At 37.8% G+C, this 17358-nt stretch overlaps 1 protein-coding gene across 1 annotated transcript in view; it reads left to right on the forward strand.

The window, feature by feature from the left end:
* Positions 1–10432: 10432 nt before the first annotated feature.
* The window catches only part of PIK3CA (phosphatidylinositol-4,5-bisphosphate 3-kinase, catalytic subunit alpha), a gene marked incomplete at its 3' end in the record, with an annotated part of 17464 nt that continues 10538 nt past the window's right edge, over positions 10433–17358 (forward strand). The window contains exons 1-5 of the mRNA XM_010182570.1: positions 10433–10839; positions 12338–12547; positions 13141–13391; positions 15028–15273; positions 16079–16164. Of these exons, the coding sequence (XP_010180872.1) occupies positions 10488–10839; positions 12338–12547; positions 13141–13391; positions 15028–15273; positions 16079–16164 (1145 nt within the window). The remainder of the gene's footprint in view (positions 10840–12337; positions 12548–13140; positions 13392–15027; positions 15274–16078; positions 16165–17358) is intronic.

Below are 17358 nucleotides of genomic sequence, written 5' to 3' on the forward strand. Positions count from 1 at the left end.
GGAGATAAAGGATGAAAACAGAAGCCAATGAGCAACAAAACAGGAGAACTGATACATGAAGAAAAGGATAGCAAAACCTGTTCCTGTGGAAACTGTTCTTAACTGTGTTGTCAAGTTACTTTGCTATCCAACTCTTCTTTTGCCACCTCTTTTCCAAGCATTTCACTGTACATCGGCAGATAGGATAGTATCACAAGCAACTGAAAGGAGATACAAGAAGTGTAACCATTATTACAGCTTCTATTCTCTTGCTGTCCTGGTATGTGAGCAGGTTATTTATTTAAACAACAACATCAAAAGACTATTTGCACCCTTCCCTAATTAGTGCTTTTTATGGGTTGAAATTAAATCCAAAGCACAAAAGCTTTTGTGGCCTTCTGTTCTATCTGAGAGTTAAACTTCACCAGGCTGAAAACTCCTTTCAGTTTTTCTTGAATATACACAGCTACAAAAACATTTAACTGTTTCCACAGAACCATGTATTAAAAATACTTCCTTGTTTGTGCAGATGTGTAAAGTTCTCTTAATAGCAGTGACTGACTACTGCCAGTATCTTTCTGCCTTTTTTAAAAATAAAGTTCTTCCTCTTAAATATATCCGTCTTACAGAGCTCTGTTTGTAGTAGTAGGTAGCATGTGTCTTATTCTCAGTGTTTAATCTGGATATGAAAGTGACTTTCCAAGCTGGGAAGTTGAGAAGTCTTTAAACTGTTGTGGAGAAGTTGCTGGTGTTCAGTGTTTAAATACCTATGAGTTTATGTCACTTTCTTCTTTGGAAAGCTCATGTTAATTGCTAACATTATCTACTCAAGCAAATATTAGCAGTTTCTTTCAGATTTTTAGTAAACACAAATTACTGGTACCCTGACATCATTAGAGAAACAGTTTGGGTAAGAGCCTGAAATACGGGAAAATGAGTTGCACTGACAACAAGCTCAATGTCTTAGTAGCCCCACGCTTGAAATCATCTTTCGTGTTTGCACAACATAGGGTTTGCAAAGCAGATGCTTCTAAGAGATATGTACAGAAATGATAAACATGTGATTAAACACGCTAAAGGACCATTTGTTACAGTTTACAGTAACTGTTTTTATACTTCAGGCTGAAGCATGCAGTACTTAATGACATACGTAGTCACTATGAATCATGTTTGTTCGCACTTCTCAAAGACAAACGCAGATATGTTAGTGTCTTGAGTCATGGTTGTTGCTTTGGCATTCAACCTGTAAATGCAGAGAACAGTCCTATTCAACCAGGGTCAACAGCTGGAACAAGAATAAACTTATATTCCTTAAAGTTTCAGAGAAACTTTGGTTTCTTTGTAACTTATATAAAGCAGTCCAATGTGCTTACAAAATCACATTCAGTACTGATCAGTTGTCAGTATTGTCACATAGAAGGCCCAGTTTTCTGAACCACTTAGGTGCAGTTACCCTTAAGTGATCTGCTTGGCCTTTAGGTAGGTGAAGCCCAATGGAAGCATTCAGTGATACTAAAAGCTTTGCAGTTGGGTAGTACTCACTGTGCCACATGCACTTGGTGTGTGGGGTAAGCAGGACAGTCCCAGTCTGCTGCTATAGTAAATAAAGGTCTGTTGATAATATTTTATCTTTATATTGGTGCTTACTTTCAGCAGGGTTATCATCAGCTGCTAAATAAATAGTTAATCACCATTGACTCTATCACAAACAAGTCTTCTAGGGAGTAGTGCTTCATTATTTGTAACTGACTCTTGCAAAGCCATAGTATTTTCCTGGGCAGGGTTTGCAAAAAAACCTGAATTTGTTTGCCTGCTATCTTGTTTCATGTGTCTCTTTGTATAGTATAGCTTGCTAAGAACTATTAGTTTCAGTTATTTATAGGGCTGCAGAATTGAAATTTTTCATTAAGGTGACTGTGGCTTTGTGTTAATTCTGTCACAGTCTTCCTTCTCAACAAATCCTTTCAAAAATGGAGTAAATAAATACCTTAGTGGAGAATGTGTTGTTTTGGTTTTTTTCAGTTTAGGAGTTCAAACAAAGAAAAAAAAAATCCCCATACTTCCATGGCTTTTGCTGAGGCATGTGGCTACTTAGAGTTGCTCTATCCAAAGTGAAGTTACATCCCATCCTCTGTTTGCTAGGAAATAAAATGTTACTGATTTTTGCTAACTGAATCACCAAGTCTGTGCAGACTAAACCCATACTTCTATAAATGCTCTTTGGCTACAGAAATCACTTCAAATAGAGTAAGTGGAAAGCTAATTTATATTTGGATTATGGAACAGAAACTCTTGTTTTCCAGTTTGGTGTTCAGTGCTTAATATTTCTTGTGGTTTAACCCCAGCTGTCAATGAAGCACCACAGAACTACTCATTCCCTCTCTGTCTTGGTGGTGGGTTGGGGAGGAGAATCAGAAGAACAAAACTGAGAAAACTTGTGGCTTGAGATAAAAACAGCTTCATGGGACAGATAATTAATTAATAAACAGAAGTGAGCCTAATCTCAGTTACATTTCCTTATGAAAACACATTTCTCCCTGTGCCTCCTATCCAGAGGAGCTGGTGAGGTGAATGTTGTAGACTGAAGCCTCTTGATGCTGTTGTTTGGGGTAGAGAGGCAGGTGTAGCAGTGAGTGCTGCAGACCCTCCAGTGTTTTATTGTAGTTCCTTCCCTGCCCTTCTAGGTATGGATGGTGGGAGAGGGAAGCTTTTTTCTCTTTTGATACAAGTAGAGGTTTATCTTGCTGCAGCAGAGTGTTACTTCTGAAAGGCAGGGTGACGTGCCTGTGGCGATCAGCACCAGGAAAGACCCCATGTCTTGAGTTACAGCTCTGCTACACTGTTGCTCATGGTGGGTGAAGATTCAGAGCAGAGTGAAGAACACCTGGATTCACTCCGCTCTGGCTGCTTGTCCTTGTCTGTGTGCCAGCACTTCCTGTTTTTAAAGATCCTGTTTACTGTCTGCAGTCCAAATATCCCAGGAAGGTAGGAGGATGGGAAGAAATATGAAAAGAAAAGTAAACATTATTTAAGGTGGAGCTTTACCTTTTTTATATATATATTTAACATTTGTTACCTATGTAATCTAGTTTCATGAAAGACATTTTAGAGTAATCTTTTGAGGTTTTTTCACAAAAGCAGAACATCTCTGCATGTGAAACCTGACATTGAAGCCCTTAGTATTTGTAACAAGGAGCAGAATATGGTTTGTGGTGTGCTTTTACTTCATGTTCTTTCTGATGCTCACATTAAAAAAGTCTTTCACCCATATAAAACAGGGCATTAAAGAAAAATGTGTAATCAGAGGAAAACCTTATTTCCATTGGTACAAAATGGCATGTTGCTCTGATTTTGTTACCAAACTTTAAGGCTCTTGATGTAAAGAGCTTGAAAGAATTTGAGTGCTGCTCACTGAGCTGAAGAGTGCACACCTTGCTGTGGAGGAACAGCTCCACCCAGAACGCAGCCCGGGGGGGGCATAATTCTCATCCTGCTATATGGCAAGCCAAGCTAATCTTTGAAATAACGAGGAAGCAGATATGTGAAGTGAAGATGCATTGCTTTTCTCATTCTTTGTTGTGCCTTATGACTACTAGTCGTCTATAGCAAAATCCTTTCCTTTGAGGTGAAGCTAGAAATGGAATTACTGAATGATTTTGGACTAAAAAGGAACATTTAATTCCAGGCTTTCCTTTGTTTAATGAAGAGAAAAAAAATCTGCCTTTAACTGGAAGAAAATGTTCTAGGACAGACATTCTGCTCTTGGGATGTCATGAGATCCCTAGGGAAAAAGCACAATTGTAGGGGGAGTTGTAGAGGTCACCAGCAACTCGCAAATGTTTCTTTCTCGTGATCCTGTTTTCATGGCTCCCAGACAGTGAGCAAAGCTATAAACAATATGCCTGCATGGATGGAGGAAGGGTGAGCAAGGGGATTGGAAAATAAGAATTACCAAAGGTCTTTTGGTTTTCTTGGGGGGTAAAACAGACTCCAGCAATAGCAAAACTTCTTGAACTGTTCATCTTGGGTTTGTTTCAGTTGCTTAATCCTGTATTTTTTCAGTAACAGATAATGTATTGTATACAATGTAGATATAACCTCTTGGACAGTACTTTGTAGGGAGTTTTGGGTTTTTTTGAGGATGACCTCACTATTAATTTTGTTCATGGGATCTGAAAGTCACTACAACCAGAATTCAAGAATATTATATTCTGGAACAAAGAAAAAGCTGCATGAAAGAAAGCATTAAAGAAAACAGTTTTGAAACATAGTCATTCCATGTTCTTATAACTTACTAAGCTGAAACTTCTTTTCACTAATTTCCAGTGAGATTTTACATTCACAGGAAAGAATGTAGTAAAATTCTACAGATAATACCAGTAATGTTAGTTTTTTAGCTCTGTCTAGAACAGGGCAGAGGTACTCGGCACTGTTTTTTGCATGGGGGAAGAAGTAGATAACTACATATAAAATGGGTAGTATTTGGAAATACTCGCCTGTTTCAGAAGGAAACAAAATGTTAAGTGTGTTTTTGCCAGGGTTAAATCCTCCTGTTTGTTTGTGTCCCTGGAGGTGCTGGTTTCGTTCAGATAAGCAATTCTGTGTATCTGCACCTCTTCTCTGAAATAATGAAGATAAAAGTAATATGTAAGGAATATGAAGACATAACTGCAATGCAACAATCTCCATTCTAAACAAATCAATATTGCTGCTGTTTAGATCTGCGTGTAATGATGTTTTCAGAGAAGACAATTCCAGACATCTTTGTTGCAGTCTTCCTGGATTTTGGAAAAACGCCAGCTTGGCAAGCAGAAAGAACAAAAGGACAGAACTGAAAGTATCTGCTCTGGGGCAGTCTTACTGTCACCACACTGCAGGTTTGGACAGCAGCAAAATCTGACAGGCAACTCTGCACAGTTTTCTTCATGGTGAGTTTTGGAGTACCTGATGTGAGGAGTATACAGCATTTTGGTCTTAAGGAAGTTTGAAATGGACAAAATGTAATGTAGGCTGTGCATCCTGAAAGATGTTACTCTTGTCCTAGGATTTTTTTTAATTCCTCCTTCCCCCATAAATTTTGTTTCAAGGATTCCACAGAAATTTTAAAAAGCTTATTTGGGGGCATGTAGTTGATATTTCTGTCAGCTTGATAGAGAATCAAGAAAATCATATAACCTACACAAAAATGTGCAGCAAACTGGAATCTGTAAACATAGTTGTATTGTTAAGTGAAGACTTTTTCTTAAGGCAATGCTCAGTGTCTAGAGGAAACTTTTACCTGAAAAAGGAATCACATCTAGGCACAAATCCTAATGAGTGACTCTTTGATATCAAAGATACTGCAAATTATTATAAAACATTGCTATGTCTTGTCTGTGAAAGCAATGTAATGGGATTTGTCTTGTGACTGGAAAAACTGATGGTGGTTTACTGAATGACTAGTTTCAAATATGGACTGATAAAATTGAGTGTTTAGTCTATCCTTTTGAATTTATTTTGAAACTCTAGCTGATGTTTATGGCAATGCGAAAATATTCAGTTCTCTCTCTCACTGGAGTGAGTACCTCTTTGCATAAGCATCCCATACTTTATACATTTAATACGGTATTGCAGCACAGTACACTTCTGCTTCTTGCTTCCTTCTACACTTGCTGGATTTCTTGCAAGTTAATATGTCATAAATGGAAGAATTTACATCTTGCAGAGCCTGAAGAGTAACTGTAGATACTTGTGCTGATGCCAGACAGACTTTCAAATAAGTCTCCTAAGGTGAACAACTTCCCCGCCTCCCCCCCCCCAAACTGGCTTGCAAAATGGGTCTTCATCTGCCTTAAGACATAGGTGTTAATGTTACATGGAGCTCCTCTCTTTGGAGAACGTGCCCACAGATAATTCATAAAAAATTATACTTTTTGGTTTTTGTATACATGTACAGGTTGCCAAATATTTATTTCTGTGGAGTTGTTAGAATGTTTGTGAGTAATCTCTAGACGGTGGAAATCAATTTGCTTTGTCTAAGCTGTAAACAGATAATCTGTAAAAATGAGTGTTCCCTTAGCAAGGAAGGGTTCTCCACACTTTCTGACAGAAGAGCTCCTGGAAAGTCATTTCTCCTTTGCTTGTTTCTGTAATGTAGTTTACATTCCTACTGAAGCATAACAGTCCTTCCTTTAAGCAAGACAGATAAAACTTAGATCAGTGACAGTCCTCTCTGGGATTTTTCTGGCAGAATGTTAATGTACAAAAATCAAGGCAGAAAAAATACTGCCAGGGTGTCCTGCTGAGCTGTAGATGCACAGGGCTTTAATGTGTTAGTGTGTGGTGAAAACAGCTGCAGTAGCCTCAGCTGTCTTTAAGGAAAATGCCTGTGGGTTTTGGACAATTCTTACTGAATGTCTTCCTCGCTGAGCTCTGTTCCTCAAAGGGAAGGAATTATTTTCAGAAGCAGCAGTGAACTTCGTGATGGTCTCATGTAAACCTTTTCAGACTTAATGTATTTGTATGTTAACAAGAACGTATTTGTATGCCTCATCAAGAAGGCATTAGGAAATAATTGTAGGCTGTAACTTGTAATAAAATATTCCATCAAAGGAAATTGAGATAACCGTGCTGCTGTAGTTCTGCACAATTTAGTGCTGTGAGGTGATAGAACTGTCATGGTTTACCAAACCCAAATTTTTTAAACTTGGAATCCCTTTTTCTAAATGATGTAGTTGTTTGACTATGGGATTTTCTATCCTATGAGAAACTAAATTATATAAATTCACATTAGTATGGTAAGTGTATCTGGAAGCAAATAGGAATCCATATTTTGGGAGGTATGTTGTTTAATTTCGCTCATTCTTCCTCCATGTGTATCTATTATTTTTGAATGGAGTTTCAAAATTTGATCACTTCTAGGTTGGGTGCTCTGCAAGGTTTATGATGAAGAACGGGCTGGATGGATCAGAAAGGCTGTAATGAGTTGAAAATAATGTGATTTGATCAGTGGGTGTCTTGGAGTTTGGCCTTTCTGACCATCTGTGGTATTCCAAAGCTTTTGGCAGGGGAAAAAAGTTTAAGATGTATTTGGAAAGTCAGGGATTGCAGGTGTGATGTAGTGTTCATTTGAAGTGTTTGCACGTACCCTTAGTTGGATTTAAATAACATCCCTAGGATTCTCTTAAAATTATAGTCCTTTTACTGTCGAAGAACATAATTTATTCTCTTTATTCCAGGCAGCCTTCCAGATTTGAAAGTGTAGACAGAAACACAAGCTGCCAACTGTACTTCAAAACTGTTTCTGTTTACATTTTTGCTTTCCAAATCCAAACCCTGGAGGCGTGCTTACATGTGCAAGTAAAATGAGTGTGCTCACAGAATGACTACACGCACTGTTCCAGCACATGTCTTTATCTCAGTTTAAAACAAAAGCTGCTGGTTTGGTGCAGTTTCTCTAAAAAGTGTAGATTTGGGGGCATCCCTTTTGGACCATTTGCAGGTCTTTAAAGAAATGGTATGGAGTTGGTGTTTAACATCTGCAATTTTTGAAAAGCCACGGTTGACATTGGCTCGGGGAGCACTGGTGCCAGCATGGTAAGGAATGAGCACACGCGCCTTGGGCGGGGAGAAGATGGGTTCCCACCACCACCAGTTCAGAGGAGCCTCTGCAGGATTGTGGAACTCAACTTAAAAGGATGTTTGAAGTTGTGAATATTTAATGTTATTGTGGCCCGTTTATATTATCACTGTTTGTATGAGTGGACAGAAAAGTTCTTATGACTGCATGTTCGTTTTTACGTTTTTTCATGCCGGTATTTGCCTTAACAATAATGTGTTTCTGCCTCTGCTTGCAATTAAGAAATGTAAATAAGCATATGATTCACCTGCATGAAAAGGGAATCTTGTTCGTGCTTTGCCTGATCAAAAGGATGCTATTTAACCTTCTGTGTATTTTTTTAGCTTTAATCTGAGGACAGTTACTGGTAATTCAGAATTCTCCCTGTTACTCTAAATGGTGTTATTTGGGTTCATTTGTGATGTTTTGTAATTGGTAAGCTTTCCAAGTTTGGCTCTTTAAATACACTGAATGTGCTTTGAACTTTCCATTTCAGCATCCGCTTACTGAGACTTAAGAGCGGTGAGGAAAATAAAATAGCTTCTTTAAGCTCTCTCTAAAATAGAAGTCAGTTGCAAACCCCTTCTAAATATGCATGAGGTGCTAGTGGAAAAGCATTTTTCTAAACCTGTGGTAGTACTTTAGTACTTTTTAAAATATTTTAAAAGCCCTAACTACAAAGGAAGGATAAAAAAAGACAATCCTAATGCTACTCAGAGTTGCTTAGGAAGGAATGGATTTGGGAAAACAACGTTTTCGTTCTAATGCTCCTTTTTAAGAACTGAAGTGTGGAAAAGGCAGGTACTGGATGTACTTGGAAGAAAACTTTTCAGAAAATAAGTACCAAGGCATAGAAGTGCAGAAACCACTGTAATGATTTTTTTTACATATAGATATTTTAAATATATTTATAATTTTATATATATTTGTATGTGCGTAAAATTTATAAATATCTATACATGTATATTAAGCAAAGGGAAAGCATAGCAGTCAGCTGGAGCTTTAAAAAAGCTGATGAAACAGAAGAGGTGTGAAGCAGTTGGTTTAGGTTTTGCCCTCCTTTCTGTAATTAAGAAACTAAGATAGAGGAGCAGCCCGAAGAGGGTTTTTGACTTAAAAGGAGACTAAGAATAGCTTTCGAGTAGTTACCCTCGCCCTGTGCCGTCAGGACGCTTGGTTGACGGAGAAGGCATGATGGATGATGGACTGCTCTTTAGGTGTCTGTTGATATCACCCTCTCTTATAATGTAGATGCTGAAGTTAATGAAATTGTGGGCTAAGCGTAAGTAATGCACTCTTCGAGATTTGCATAATGTACAGTGGCCTTTCCAGTGACTTGCTGTTCCGCAGTGAGTTCAGGGAAAACGTCTCGCTGCTTTGTGACAGTCGGAAAAGCAACTTATTAGAACTTATTAGAAAAGCAATAGAAAATATTACGCCACTATGTAAACATGTGCTCAGTTTGGACTTTGAATGTGGTGTGCAGATACGATTGTGTCCCCCCTACATTGCAAAAAGGGTATGGTAAATGTGGAAGAGATACAGAGAAGGTAACAAGGATTAACGAAAATATAGAATTACTTTTGGGCAGAGAAGGAGTGAATAATCTGGGACTGTTATGGAAGTGGAAAGGACTTGATGTGTATCTGTAAAATTAAGAGCAGTGAATGCAAGGATAAGGAACTTTGTTTCATTACAAGAAATTTAAGGTATCAGGTGAAAGTAGCAGGCATCAGAACAAAGAACAGCAGATTTTTGCAGCGTGGAATGTTCTTTGCTCTTGTCGCAGGATGCCAACATTTTGTGTGTGAAAACTTTCTGGACAAAATAGTTCTTGATGGATTTCTTTCATAAATACATAAACGTTGCCCCTGGCTAAGGAAATTAAAAATAGGTAGTGATTAGGAGAGTTTATTGATGAAATATCACTGTGTGCCTGCCTAGTTCTTCTGCTCTTTGTTTGGCATCTGTTCATGGCTGCTGGGCTAGGAGACATCTCTGCTCTGCCCAGATGCAGTTTTTCGTGTGCCTTCTCTAAGCTGGCATAAGGCAACGCTGCTGGTGGGGACACGCATTGCCCTCCTTTCCTTTGCCTTGGCAGAGACATTCATGAGGCTGCCAGAGGGAACCACAACAGGGAACTGATCCGAAATAAACCAAGTCCAAGCAAAAAATGTTAATGGAGCTCAGTGCTTCTGTCTCATTCATGGAAAAAAGTGGTGGTTGCTGGTGTAAGTAGCTTATACTGATCTAAAAGAGCTAAGGCCGAGTTTTGTGTGTACATGGATTCTTAAAATCAAGTTTAGAAGTTTTAGTAAATACCTAGAACTATTAAGTTAGTAGTGTTTGAGTATTTAAGAGGTTTGGGATGAGAAAAAGTTAAGAATAAGAAATCAAAGCATTGATTTGGCTAAACAGAGCAGATCTAATGGTTTGTATCTCACCCAAATTATAATATGTTTATCTTTCAAAATTAAAAATGTAAAGAACTGGGTTTGAGATTTACTTAAAACTCCTGTAATAATAATTTGAATGTTTAGATATTTTTATCCTGCATTCTGTTTCAGTGTACTAATCATAAACTATAAACTTCTGGTTTTTTAAGACCATACGTGTATTGATGTTTTTTTGAACTAGTGTGATTCTGCTATTAACTGTTTTATTTTAGTAGATATTTAAATCAAATACAAGTTCCTTAGACGTCGGTTTTATCAAGTCTTTTTCTTTTTTATGAATGTAAAATATAGCCATGAATATTCATCTACAGTTACAAGTGGTGTTTCAACAATTTTATCTGAAATTCCTTGTGATGTTTGTATTTTGAATTAACATTTACATGTCTGATTTTTACTTAGGTTTACTCATACAAATCACTGCTTGAGAAACTTCAAAGTTATCTAAAGACTTAAAAATGCCTCCACGTCCATCATCTGGTGAACTATGGGGCATCCACTTGATGCCACCGAGGATCCTTGTGGAGTGTCTTCTCCCGAATGGAATGATAGTGACTCTGGAATGTCTCCGTGAGGCCACCTTACTGACTATTAAACATGAACTCTTTAAAGAAGCAAGAAAATACCCTCTCTATCAGCTCCTTCAAGATGAATCTTCTTACATTTTTGTAAGTGTTACACAAGAAGCAGAAAGAGAAGAATTTTTTGATGAAACGCGGAGACTTTGTGACCTGCGATTATTTCAGCCTTTTCTAAAAGTCATTGAACCAGTAGGTAACAGAGAAGAAAAGATTCTTAATAGAGAAATAGGTGAGATTTATCTTTATTTAAACATAGCTAATTTGTTTATCTGGCTTCTCCTCTTCAAAATATGAACTAAAGAATAGAAATGGGTTGTGTTTGTCACCTGTATCTGTCAAAGTTTGCATTTCATAACTGTCAGTTGTTGCATCAAATGCCCAAAGATGCTGCTCACAGTAAAGCTGACATTTGTAAACTGCAAATTAAACCTTTTTCTGTTCTGTTTCATTGACATGTGAAGTCTTTGCTTTGTACGTATTTGTAGTTGTACGTGGGTTAGGATATTTTTTGCTTGTCTCTTACTAGCAGGTTCCAGACCAAAGCCTGTTGCTTGTGAAGTCAATCTTAATTTGTTTTGAAGTTTGCAGAATTGTAAATTCTGGATTTAATTACAAATCTTACATCACATTTTTGATAACACACTTTTTAATACTGCTCTGTCTTGCTTAGAAAGTAAATTTCAGAAACCAGGTGTTTTCCCCCACCCTTTCTTTCAAAAAGAGCATGGAGAGGGAAACAAAAACTCCTGAAGTTGGAGTGGCAGAGGGGAGACAAATTGTGATGCTCTGAATCACCTCTGCTTATCATTTTCCATGATCCATTGAGAAAGCACATGGACACTAGCGTATATTTCAGCATCTAGGTTAGATACCTAAATTCAGGCAGTGCAAGCATACTTACTCCGTTTTAGTTGCTAACAGGTGTATGTTGCGGAGGTAGAGACTTGTCAACTGGAAAGACTTGTTCTGGGGTGTTCCTAAGTGTTAAATTATTTAATTGCTATGAATGCATCATAAGTAAACTGTTTTGTAAAGATGAACCTGTTCAAGATGTAGGGAGAACAGTGGTTTTAGCTGACCATGCAATGGGACAGTGGAAAGTTTCAATTTGAACGGTCATGCATAAGTAATTATTTATATATGTAATCTCATTAAGGTAAATGGAATTGCATCTGAGACAGAGGACTTGAGAGAAATGGACTCCTATGACATGACTTCTTGCCAAAGAGCCAAGTTCAGTATCTCTTGGAGTGCTTGTCACTTTTTTAAATAGCGTAGTCCATTTAAAAAAATGGAATAGCTGTCATTGTAAGCGAAGTTGATCATGGTCCTAGCTATCAATAATCCTGCCATGATTGATGATCAGACATCAGTTCCACTGGTCCACTTAGAAAACTTTGTGCTGCCTTCCAAGGAGGTTTATTGGTCCTTTTTCTCCAGGAGGACTGTCAGCTGTGAGAGTGGTGGTGTAAGGCTTCCCGCATCTTCAGTGTCTGTACACCTGTCTTCACCTTTTTTGTGCCTGCCAAGTGCACTTTACTTCAGAATTGAGTTGCTCTTGCAACAATACAGTATAAACAATTACGTATACAAGTAGAAGCCAATGGTTAACTCAAATATGTTTGGTTGTGTTTGTTTAAAGCATGCTATTTCTGTGAGTGATAGAAGGAATTTCTAGCTTTAACTATCAGTTACAATTATTTCCTCATGCTTCTTCAACACTGTAGGTTTTGCTATTGGCATGCCTGTCTGTGAGTTTGACATGGTTAAGGATCCAGAAGTACAAGACTTCAGAAGAAATATTCTTAATGTTTGTAAAGAAGCAGTGGATCTTCGAGATGCCAATGCACCGCATAGTAGAGCATTATACGTCTGTCCTCCAAATGTAGAGTCTTCAGCTGAGCTACCCAAACACATATACAACAAACTAGACAAAGGTAAGAGAAATATTTACAGCAGAAACATAATGGTTTTTTTCAGTGATTGAAATCAAAGAGTCCAGCCGGTAACTTAGGTAAATTACTGTTTTTTGTACCTTATACCATAAGCTATTTAGAATAACTCTTTTGATAGAGTGTAGATTCCAAAGGAAGGCAACACTTACATTTTTGCTATTGTAATAACTAAATCTTGAAATATAACTTAGTATATATATGGGTGATTAAAAATAGCCATTTTTTAATGTGCAGAAACAGCTTGTTGGTGTTGCATTTTCCTTTTCTCTGACATTCAGAAATCTAGAATTAAGTGGTGCTGAATCACTGAGTTATCTTGCAGTCCTCAAACAGTTGCTGCTGTTTTCTTGAAGGCTAAATAATCAGTATTCAGTTAACAAAAATATTCTTGACCTCAAGAGGTAAAAGTTTGAATTTATGCTAGGGTCAAAAATGAACTGAGCTCACGTAGTTCTTTAAAGTTGAAACCCTCTGTCAGTTTGGGCTATGAATCTTGTGTGCATACCTTATTTTTGTTTGTTTTTTGAAACTGTTTTGAAAACGATAGGCTTAACATTATCTTACATTTATTCTAGGGCAAATTATAGTGGTGATATGGGTAATAGTCTCACCAAACAATGACAAGCAGAAATATACCTTAAAAATCAATCATGACTGTGTGCCTGAGCAAGTTATCGCTGAAGCAATTAGGAAGAAAACCCGAAGTATGTTACTGTCATCTGAACAACTGAAACTTTGCGTCTTGGAGTACCAGGGGAAATATATTTTAAAAGTGTGTGGCTGTGATGAATACTTGCTAGAAAAACATCCACTGAGCCAGTATAAGGTGAGTAGCGTAACAGATTTATTTTGAAGTACACTAAAATAATCCAGATTTTTGAGGGAGAAAAGTGATCAATCAAGTGACTGGCTTGCTTTGTCATTAAATTAATTCAAAACGTAGAAAGCAAAAATGTGTCTTTAATTGGCTAATGCATGAGTGTAGTGTGCATATTTGTTGCTATTTGTGCTTCAGAAAAGAGGGAGGGGAGGAAAAAGTAATTTAAACTAGAATTTGTATCACTAGTATAATCTTTTTTCTTTGAATGGTTTTCCTCTAACATTAGTGATAGATCAGTGGTAGGTGCTTTCAGAAACATCCTTGATTTCTGATGCCAAGAGGTGAGTTATACTTGAGTGGGTTTGATCTAATGCAAAAGGAAATTCAGTGGGATGTTAAATTATGCAGCAACCATCGCTACTGCGAATTTTGTCCCTTCCGCCTTTAGGGGCGGAAAAAAAATGTAAACAAACTGTTTGTTTTCCTGTTATTTACATAATAAAATTTATCTTCTTAATGGAGTGATCATCTTCCAGTGCCACACAAATTGTTGTTAAATCTTCCTTGTGGCTGTCTGTCCTTCATTGCCTGGGTTTTGTTAGTGCCGTGAGTGTGAGACAGCTGCTGATGGAAGAGCATCTGAGCAGCCCTCTCTGGAGCAGACAATGTTACCCTGTAGATTTCCTGCCAGACTGCTGCTGCTTCCTCTTGGAGGAATGTATTGTTGTAATAAACACTTCCATTCCTTTGGCTAAAATGGTTGACGGTCTGCTCTCCAGAGGAATGGGAGAGAGAAGGGGGCCGGGAGACCTTGAATAATGGGAAAAGCAGCTCTGTTCTATGGGAGCTGGGGAGCAAGTGCAGGCATACATGAATAATTTTGCACAGTCATCTTGAGATCAAACACTAGACCTATTTGATCTAACGTGGTTTCTTCAGAAGTATCTGAAGCCTTTGCTGTGCCACAAAAGAGCTTGCTAATTACACTCCAGAGCTGGACCTGCCTTAACGCATTGTGTTTTGGTACTGTTGCCAGCCTAAATGCTCTCAGCACTCAGTCCTGCATGGACACCATACAGCCTTACCGCTAGAGCCTGTCAGGATCAGTGCTGAGGGTAAGGTAATACACACAACTGAACCAGAAGTGAGCATGCCTGCCAGTTGTCATGTGCTCTGCCTGTGACTAAAAGTGTCAGTCGCCTGCGCTAGGCGTGCACAGCAAACCAGTACAGCAGCATGCTTTGCAAAAGCACTTCAGCTGCTTCCAGGAGCAGCTCTAATCCAGGAAAAACTCTAATCTGGAAGCAGTCTGCTTTGTGCCACACTGCACCAGACCTAAGGAGCACTACAAGAAACCTGACTTGTCGTTTTGTTGGCTCTATTCTCTATCTTCAGTTTGACCTTCCACTCTTGTAGATGTTGTATCTCAAAACCTGTATGAAGCACTGCTGTGCGATCCTACCCAGCAACATATTTCGACTGTTGGGTGTTATAAATACTGTAAAGGATGTACATAGAAGGACAGCAATAAGCTCTTTGAAGATGCTTTTTACTTTTGTATTTTCCTGAATAATTTTAGGTATAGATTACCAAGAGTGTACACTTTGAAAACACACTGAATTTTGGTTTTGTTTTCTTGCAGTACATAAGAAGCTGTATAATGCTTGGTCGCATGCCCAATCTGATGCTGATGGCTAAGGAAAGCCTGTATACCCAGCTGCCACTGGACACCTTTACAATGCCATCTTATTCCAGGCGTATCTCTACAGCTACACCCTACATGAATGGAGAAGCCACAGCCAAATCGCTTTGGACTATAAATAGTGCTCTCAGAATAAGAATCCTCTGTGCAACCTATGTAAATGTGAACATTAGAGACATTGACAAGGTAAGGCAAATGCTTATGTGGTTTTCAGCAGCATATGGTTTTCCTCCTGAGTTTTCTGTTCTGTGCTTACAGTAAAAAAGAGATATATTTTGACATGTTAGAAAATTAGACCACTTTGTTATTTAAATCTAAATACTCAGTTCTAAAAAATACATCCATGTTTTAGCATCTGAAAACGTGTGTATGCTACTTAAAAAGTATGAGCTGTGGTATTTAGCTAAATGTTCTGCCTGATAGAAGCAGGACTCAGTTTGCATAGTTCAATGAATAGAATATGAAATGGATAGAAGATTCTAATGAATAGAAGAACAAAACTGGTTATCTATTTTATAAATAATTATTATCTTTGCCTTTGAAAAGGGAGGTATGGGGAGATCAAGGAGAAAAGGTAAGTAGGGTTCAGTCCCATTGAAATTGGACTACAAGCCTGGCTCTAGCTGTCTTGGAATTTGTTCAGTCTTTTCTTTCACTATACCTTGGCCCAGTAAGAATTGAGAATAAATTCCAGGTTGTTTTGGGTTGGTTTTATTTTAGTGTTCATTTCAAGTTTATTATTGGGTTTTTTTAAGAAGTAGTTTTGCAATAATTTTCTAGAAGGATACACTTATATGCTTCATACCTTACAGAGCATGAATGAATTTGGGTGGAGGAGTGGTGGGGCTGTTTGATTTTCAGGTTTGTTACTGTTTTTACTTGATGAAAATGAAAGGGTAATGTCTTGTAATCATAGTATATGTTGATAGCAGTGAAAAAAATGTTTATAGTAACATTTCAAAGACAGTACTAATATCAACGTTGTTTTCAGATCTATGTTAGAACAGGTATCTACCATGGAGGGGAACCTTTGTGTGACAATGTGAATACTCAGAGAGTACCTTGTTCTAATCCCAGGTAAGCTGATTACTCGAATGACTATGGTATCTTAAATGATAGCACTGGAGGATTAAAGGTTCAATTTAGCCATTATTCGGGGAGAGCTCCTTGCTGGGAATTCCTTGCCTTAAGTTTTGTAAAAAATATTTTTACATATCTCTGTAATTTATTTCAAACACAAGTATTTTGGCTCACATACAATATTATAGTTTCTTTACTGAACAGATCTGTTTTACCTATACATTGACAGTTGCCTGTGAAACTCCAGTATAATTACTCTTTAATAATGTGAAATCAGCATAGCTCTGGGTGTCTGAGCTCTGTTTTTGACTGTGGATCAATAGCATGTGTTCCAGTTGCAGGCTCAACTTCCAGCATCACTTCCATCATTTCACTTCCAGCATCAGGCAGTGTGATGCAATGTAACCTGTAAATCTGTTTTGGTAGGGTTGCATAGGATGTTCTAAAACAGAACCACTGTGTGAAAGGATGGGTATCATTTGCTGATACGGAAGTGATTGCCAGATCTGGGCTGATGATTTTCAGGAGGTTTGACCTACCATTAATATTATTTGGGAAAATAAATCTCACATTAACTTGAAAAGTGCAGAAGGAAGCTATATATGAGCATATATGAACATATTGAAAGCAGGTATCTAAAAGCTGTTCCTGTAACTTTGACTAAAGAGGTGTGAAATTTCAGCATCTGCTAGGATTAATGCAAAAGTATGTGTTCAGATCTCATTCTTGACTTGCATTTTCCATCTGACTTCATGTCATTATTAATACATTTTTGAAACTATTGTTGTCTGTATATTTTCTATGAATATGATAAGGTTTTATAATTAGAGGGCCTAATATTATATGTAGTTGTTGGAAAATAGCCTCTCCCTCTGAGTTGCCCAAAATACAGCTATATTTGAACTGACAGTTGAATTGTTTCAGAGAGAAAATCTTCTTGGAAAGGTGGTGAAGGGTATGGCTTGAAAACATAGGTATAATCACAGATCTGTATTATATGAAATGAACACATAAGAGAAGTGAATTAAAGTTTATTTGCCAATTTCTTCATTCTTAGAGAAGGGCTTGGACAGTTATTTCTTTGTAAAACAACTTCTAGTAGCTGCAGATGCATTAAAAAATTAATGCTGTCCTTGGAAGCTGCTGCCTCTTCCAACTGAGAAAATTCAGCATGGCAATCTGCTTAGGGAA

This window comes from Mesitornis unicolor, unplaced genomic scaffold, assembly GCF_000695765.1.
Source record: "Mesitornis unicolor isolate BGI_N332 unplaced genomic scaffold, ASM69576v1 scaffold41624, whole genome shotgun sequence".
Taxonomy (NCBI): Eukaryota; Metazoa; Chordata; class Aves; order Mesitornithiformes; family Mesitornithidae; genus Mesitornis; species Mesitornis unicolor.